The sequence below is a fragment of the Leguminivora glycinivorella genome, chromosome 19, assembly GCF_023078275.1.
Source record: "Leguminivora glycinivorella isolate SPB_JAAS2020 chromosome 19, LegGlyc_1.1, whole genome shotgun sequence".
Taxonomy (NCBI): domain Eukaryota; kingdom Metazoa; phylum Arthropoda; class Insecta; order Lepidoptera; family Tortricidae; genus Leguminivora; species Leguminivora glycinivorella.
Genome location: NC_062989.1, coordinates 14,223,331 through 14,230,992, shown reverse-complemented (window position 1 = coordinate 14,230,992; position 7,662 = coordinate 14,223,331). Strand labels below are relative to the sequence as shown.

The 7,662-nt window shown below is 38.0% G+C and overlaps 1 protein-coding gene across 1 annotated transcript; it reads left to right on the top strand.

Annotated features, from left to right (window-relative positions):
* Positions 1-1,489: 1,489 nt before the first annotated feature.
* On the top strand, positions 1,490-7,168 carry LOC125236836 (chymotrypsin-2-like). Its single transcript, XM_048143773.1, has 5 exons — positions 1,490-1,571; positions 2,758-2,920; positions 3,132-3,402; positions 4,462-4,572; positions 6,688-7,168. Exons 1-5 carry the CDS (start codon positions 1,511-1,513, stop codon positions 6,847-6,849), a joined length of 768 nt encoding a protein of 255 aa, XP_047999730.1. The 5' UTR covers positions 1,490-1,510; the 3' UTR covers positions 6,850-7,168.
* Positions 7,169-7,662: the final 494 nt, after the last annotated feature.

Genomic DNA, 7,662 nt, shown 5'->3' with positions numbered 1-7,662 from the left:
ACAAAACCTTGATTTTTTCGATTTTTTAGGCACTAAATAATAGTAGTAGTATTCACGCACACTGTTTTAAAATGTGTTTGTGTGTATTATAATAGATATGTCATTGTCAATTCAAATATGTAACACCATTAGTATAAATAAGTATTATCATTGTACATTAGTATGGTGCTGGTTTGGTCTGAAGGGTTAAAAGAAAAAAAAATGAAATAAATTATGTTGGCTGTATATCCATGTTTTTGTTTTATAAACATCAATGATTTTTGTGTGTGGTATTTTTAAAGTTTGACTTTATTTGTTTCTAGTTATTAAGCTGCACACGAACAGCAGCGAGCCTGGGCGAGCCCGCCCGCCCACCCAGGCTCGCTGCGGTCCGCACGCAGCTCGCAGAGCACCTTGCGTGCATTTGTATTTGCGACGTCCTATCAACCACAAAAATTAATTTCCCTGCAATATCCCTATGAAATGTTGTGCGAACGATTCACGAGTTACTTTCTCATGACGTGCAATTAGCAAGTTCTAGCAATATTATTTTTTGACTAAACTAGTAAGTTGCCAGTGATTTATTGACACAACATACCAAATGGTTATATACCAGAAACATTATGAGCGCTACTTTTAGGTACATTACAAGTGTAACTTGCAAGGAACTTCACTAGAGTTGTTAAAGCAATGTTACATTTGTAACTTATTAAAAGGTGCCAGTGAAAAATTTATATAACATACAATTTCAAACTTTTTGGTTTATTACAAATGTAACCTTGCCGTAATGAATAGCGTGTAAGTTACGCACAAGTTGCATATGTGCTATTGTTGCAATGTACAAAAATGAACTTCTTAAAAGTTTTCGTCATAACTTTCTAGTAAGTTTATATTTCAATGTATCAGCAACATTGCTATTCAAAGTTATAGAAAGTTGTAAAATTCCGATCTGGGAAACTTACAGGGTTTATCTACAGCGCGGCCGAAAGCGTTTAACATCAATATAGCTCAAACATTGCTCTAACGTTACAAGCTTGCAATTGTAAGTTTCAAGCTCCCAGGTGTAGCATTGAGCAATGTTACCGCAAGTTCTGCTTGCTTAACGGGCTTGGCCTATTTTTTTTAAACAAATTTCTTTTTAGTTGTAACAAAATGTGAAATTATATTTAATAATAAGCATATTAAATTTATCGAATAGGCATCAATTTCAATTAATTTACTTCAAAAAGCTTAGGAATATTATCATTACCCTGTATAAAATCCCAGGGAATGAGAAAAAAAGTATGTTTTTTGTCGATTTTGCATGGATCGCGACTACTATTAATAACGGGTCTTCCCAACACTGACCTTAAACATGTTTTTACATTTAAACAAGCAGTTCAATGAACGTATGTATTAACAAATTATTGATAAAGCAAATTAATAATTCAACACAATTCCATATGTTAGTAATTATTATGCTGTGCAATATTTAAACGTGAATATTTATTGAAACGTACCCAGTCAAAATACAATTCAAACGTGTTTAGACATGTCTCGTGTACTCTTGTTACTTCTTGTGATAAATCTATCTCAGGTATCACGGAATTATGGTAGGTGCCAACAGTACAACTTTTTAACCTCGCACGCCTGTATTCCTAAAAGAGGTAGACAGTGCACATGAAACTGCTCAATTTTCAGTGCAACTCTTTGTAGAAATCGCCTATGTCACAATTGAACCCATATCCCAACGTCGAATTCTACAGCACCCACGACAGTGAAATTCTTAACCCGTTACCACACTGGTGACCATAAACTCCCACCCGGCCTTGACCACTGGTGGTGCTCGTCATTTTTTCTTTAATATACATACATACAATCACGCCTGTTTCCCAGAGGGGTAGGCAGAGATCACGGATTTCCATTTACTACGATCCTGACAAATCACTTTCGCTTCACACACTTTCATAACGTTTCTCATACACGCTCGTCGGTTTCGAGTACTTCTGACCTGGCCTTTTTGCAATATTTCCCCGATTTGAACAAGAAAAGTTCGCCTAGATCTTCCACTTCCAACTGACCCTTCCACTGTTTTTTCATATACTTTCTTCGTTACTCTCCTCTCATCCATCCTGACATCTTATTTCGATTTTTTATTCTTCTTTTTTCACACAGCTGCTGACAACTTAGGAATCTTTGGAGGCAAAAAGATCTCGATTAAAGAAGTTCCCTTCATGGCTGCTCTGATGATACCCAAAAATGACAATAGAACATACTTTTGTGTGTTGACAAAATACAAGTGCTTAAAAAAGGAAGTTCGAGACGAGTGGCGATAAATTAGAACACGACCGAAGGGAGTGTTTTAAATCGACACGAGGTACGAATTTCCTTTTCGCACGTGTACGATACACGAGGAGACGTTTTTCAGTACAGGCCCCGTAGCCGAATGGCATTTCTCCGACGCCAAACGAAAGCGATACGCCGCTGGCTCTGTCGCGCCAATACACAAGCGCGATAGAGATAGATATCTACTAGCGCTTCGTTTCGTGAGCGTTTCGTGAGCGATTGTGCCATTCGGCTAGCCACCCTGATGGCAATCCGAAGTTTCGACAATTTCGTTTTCTTTCAATCCCTTTTTGCCAAGAGTGGCACCGAAACTTTGAGTAGTTCGTGTGTGCTCTGCCTATTCCTTTATGGGCGTGATTATAAATGTTATATGTTTATTCTTTATTTATCATAAAATTCATAAAATGTATTAACTCAGCTGACTAAGATCTACATAGATAACGTTTTTTACAGCCGATATTAATAAGTTGGGTATTTATGGAGGCAAAAATGTCTCAATCGAGACTGTTCCGTACATGGTGTCTATATTTATACGCAAAACTGACGGAAAAAAATACATGTGCGGAGGCTCTATCATCCATAAGAAGTTTGTACTAACTGCTGCGCATTGTCTAAGGTATGTAAATGGAAAGAATTAGTAGATTACGATACAAGTGTGGAAAGAGGAAATTCGGAACGAGTGACAAAAACTCAAAACACGACCAAAGGAGTACCTTAACGACATGAGTTAAGAATGTCCTTTTCACACGTGTATCGTACGACGTTTCTTAGTACAGATGTCTCTCTGATTTCGACCTGACATTTCGAAATTTTGTTGATTTTTTCAGAAACAGTATCGACCTATCACTATCATGGGGCTACGTCGCTACAGACAACCTATTCAATAAAGAGAGGCAGGTTATTAAATTTGAAAAGAAGATTTGTCACAAGAAATACCTGCCGCAACCATACTTTTACAACGACATCTGTATTCTGAAACTGACCAAACCTTTGAAGTATGGGCCTAAGATTGGTCGCGTAACTGTGGCCGATGAAGGATTTGAGTTGAAAGAGGGTACTTTGGTAAATGTTACGGGGTGGGGTGACACAGAAAACAATGTAAGTAATCTTTTTTGAAGTGAAACTTCTAGTGCGACTTCCAACTGACAGCACGTAACTAGGGTTAAAAAAAAACGGTTTGTTTCTGCCTTAAAAAAAACATGAAAAAAGACCGTGAAAAAAAAAACAGTTCTTTTTCTGGAGTATGTTTTTTTTCTAAAGGTCGAAATCTCAAAATTTGCGGAACAGTTCATATTTTTATAGGGTTTTTTAGACTTTATGTTAACTATTAAACAAATTTAATTTAATAACTTTAATTTCTGGTTTTATAAAACTAACACTTACATAATCTGTAGTTAGTAGTTATCGCTACTTACTGTTGGCAACACCATCGCCTCTCCACGCTCCATGTTGCATCGGGGATTCCCCAATAAATGTTTGTATACTGAGTGTTTATTGAATTAAAATGTACGTTCTTGTTATTGAACCGTTACAAATCACGAAAAACCGTTATTGTTGTATTATTTGTTCACCTGAGAAAAAACCATATTTAGAAAAAAACCATGGCGCTTGGTTTTTTTACATGTTTTTTTTTCATAATTCTGAAAAAAAAAACTTTTTTTTTTCTATTTGCAACTTTACACGTAACACTTAGTCATGGTTACACACTTGTAACATGTCGACGGACCGGACTAAGAGCCATCGAACAGGATATGTTACGCTAAATGTGGACGATCTAGGTTGTGCTGACACGGTCACAATCCACGAGTACGACGAAATGTTACGAGTGTAGACGCATGGTGGCGAACTAGACTGCTGCGTGGCGTGGCACGCGTGTTTGTTATTCTTCCTTCCAATAATTACGAGGGAAGTAGTCACTTAGTAATTAGGTCTTACGGCCCAGCCACGACATTGGTCTAAGCCCGACAGCGGTGAGCGGCAACCATACGTGCGAATGAAAAGTCCCATCGCTGTGTCTCGCTCTAATGTATGGCCACCGCTCACCGCTGTCGCGCTACCAATGTCGTGGCTGAGACGTCAGGCCTCTATTTTAGAAGAACCCTATTATATCTCACGCACAAAACTATGAACAATTGTTTAAAACGAAATGTATTGCAGGACCCACTGGAGAGTCTTCGCCAAGTGACAATCCCCATAGTCCCAAAAGACTTCTGCCCGATAGCAGACCGCAACATCTGCGCTGGAACACTAGGCCACGGCACTTGCTATGTAAGCCAACAGTCTCTACTATTTTATCGAGACAACCAGGAGAAAAGCAGGGAAATGAGGAGCACGATATTTAGGTTACGGAGATCAAACAGCTATTATTACAAATCAAGGGTCAAGAGGCATCTTCTGGGAGAGCTCACTTCATCGTAGGCCACGTCTTTGCCTTTGGCTGGTCTGTGGCCAAGAGTAAGCCCATTTATAATTAAAAAAAATATTTTTAAGAAAAAAAAAAACCGTCGCCTTTCGGGTTCTGGTGAAAGCTACTTGCGAATGTTGGATTATGTAGAAATGTGTAAGTATTCAAACTGCTTTTAATGCTTTAATTATTAGATGGCAACACAAATCAATATACGTATAACGTTAAGGTTTGAGGAGTTTCCTCAATTCCTCATGAATCCGATTATATTAGAAGAAATCGAAAGAATCATCCATTTGCGTGACGACGGGCATGCGACGGCGATGCAATGCGACGCGGCGCGACGTAATCAAACCTTCGATATCTATGAAAGTGTCTTAGGTGGGCGATCTCGATGAACTATGGATGACAGGCGATGCTATACGACGCAACGGCATCCCCGGTTATCCAAGTTACGGCGTTAGTGCGTTTTCACATTATCCGATCCGATATCGGGTGTCGGAAGGATTTCAAAGGCAAAAATCAAAGATGGCGGCTTAAACGTATTAGATGTCGGTCCTACATCCGATATCGGATCGGATAATGTGAAAAGACAGTCCAATGACGTGGCCGGGTCGTAAGTGGTGGGCTTGGGCTTAAATAATAATAATAAATCCGTTTATTGCAGACAACATATGGTCCAATTAAAAATAACAGTACAATTAAAATAAATAAATCACAGTTCAAAATAAAAAATACATAATTTACCAGTAATTTCAAAAATTAAAATTATATTTGCGACAATACTATATGTATTTCATTGTATGTATTATATGTAATATTTAAAATATTTATTGTAAATATCTATTTATGTAAAAGTATGTGTAGTATATGCTGTATATGTATATATATAGTTTGCTTTTCTTCTTAGTAAATCACCTTTTTGTTTTCTCACTGCACCATTTGTATTGAATCTCTGTCTGGCCCTATGGTTGACTGGTAGAGAATGCCTTTTGGCATTAAGTCCGCCATTTGTACATTTTTGTATATTTTGTGCAATAAAGTTTAAATAAATAAATAAATAAATACTGACATTTTTTTTTCTGTTTATATTATAGCATTTTAAAAGATAAAATCATAAAAACTCACAGATTAAATTAGAATTACATATAGTCCTAGGCTACTTAAAATTCAAATATATTATAATTATAAGTCAATGTATAAAATTACATTTGATTTAAATTATAAAATTAAATTTAAATTTAATTACAAAAATTAAAGCTAAATTAAATTAAATATACATTTCTACCCCTATTTGACATTTCTACTTAGATGTAAGGACAAGCAATTATTTATGTAAGGGCAATCAAACCTGCTGGATATCATGCTCAGGATGGTGTTGGGGCTAGCACGCACTCTGCTTAGCAAGGACGCGCACCGCCTGCGCAGAGTGGTATAGAAGCACGCGGTGCGCGCCTCCGCAAACATGCCCGATGCACTGCAGTAGCGCGGCAACCCCAGCACCACCCTGAATGCATCATTATATTGGACGCGTAGGGCGCTGATAGACCTGCGCGTATGATGAGCCCACAGGGTGCATGTATATAGCGAGGTACAGTAAGCTCGGAATAGAGTCACTTTGACCTCTCTCGTACATCGCGCAAATCTACGAGCCAGCATATTCGCCCTGAAATTAAATGCTACGCTATGCTACGTCTAGTAATTGAGGCATCTTTAAATGGTCCCTTGTCCTTACTTTAATAACCTAACCACAAAATTAAATTTTTTAACTTAACCAAAAAATAAAAGTTACATTCGATATTCAAACAAAAAAAACTAAATCTAAATCGGTTCATCCGTTCGGGAGCTACGAAGCCATAGACAGACACACACATAGACAGACAGATAGATTCAAAAAAACAGAGAGACAGACACGTCAAACGTATTACCCGTCGTTTTTCCGTCGGGGGTTAAATAATTAAAAATGTTTGTTTCAACAGGGTGACAGCGGCGGGCCTCTAACGTACTACAACATACAGATCGGGATAGTATCTCACCACCGCGTGGGAGGAAAATGCTCAGAAGCACACGGAACCATCTTCACAAGTGTCGCCATCTACGCCAAATGGATTGCGATGGTCATAAAGATGAATGTCCCCTAAGACAATGACGAAAGCTGGCCGAACGCTCACGAAACGAAACGCTCGTAGATATTTATCTCTATCGCTCTTGCGTGCTGGTGTGACAGAGCCAGACTACATTTCGCGGCGTTTCGTTTCGTTTCGCGTCGCATAAATGCCAATCGGCTATAGCACCTGTACTTTTAGGTTTTTAAGAGAGCGTAAATAAATAATTTGGAATTTTTCGGGTAGTTACAACATTTGACGGTTAACCAACAAAATACAAAAACCATTCGGATCTGCCACTGAGCGACCTGTCTTTAACTTTCTTATTTGGTCGTATAATGTTTTCATTTACCCACTACTGGCATGAGAAGCCTTTTGAGGTTAGATTTTGTTGGCCATGTTTTTCCTTTGAGTAATTATGTTAACTAGAGAGGGCACCTCAACTTGATTTTGTGTAACAACACTTAGAGCTGATCAGCACAAACGCGCTTAGTCTGTGCCGAACGGCTGTGGTAGATTGACGTATCGCAATGAAAAATATTTCGTCTAAATAATGCCGTCATGTGTAGTGAGGTACTGTACAAACTCAGGAAAATGTAACAAAAGCCAAGGAGTGACTTTTCATACGTAGGTTTACTGCATTTTTGTTTAAACACGCTTACTTTTTAAAAAATGTATCAATATAAACTCATGCCGAAGCGCCATGTTGCGGCGGCCATGTTTCGTTGAAACCAAAGAGTAAAAAATGCAACAAAAGCAGACGTGACAATATCGCAAGTTAGTTCAAGTTTCCTATCATACATTAAATTATATACATTTATCGACGCAAAAAAGGTTATTTAATTATTA

Bases quoted from the DNA above. Each gene is read 5' to 3' on its own strand.
- LOC125236836 (XM_048143773.1), top strand. From the start codon at position 1,511: ATGTCTCGTGTACTCTTGTTACTTCTTGTGATAAATCTATCTCAGGTA. The intron at 2,921-3,131 runs GTATGTAAATGG...TGATTTTTTCAG, and splicing joins ACTGCTGCGCATTGTCTAAG to AAACAGTATCGACCTATCAC. The intron at 3,403-4,461 runs GTAAGTAATCTT...AATGTATTGCAG, and splicing joins GGGGTGACACAGAAAACAAT to GACCCACTGGAGAGTCTTCG.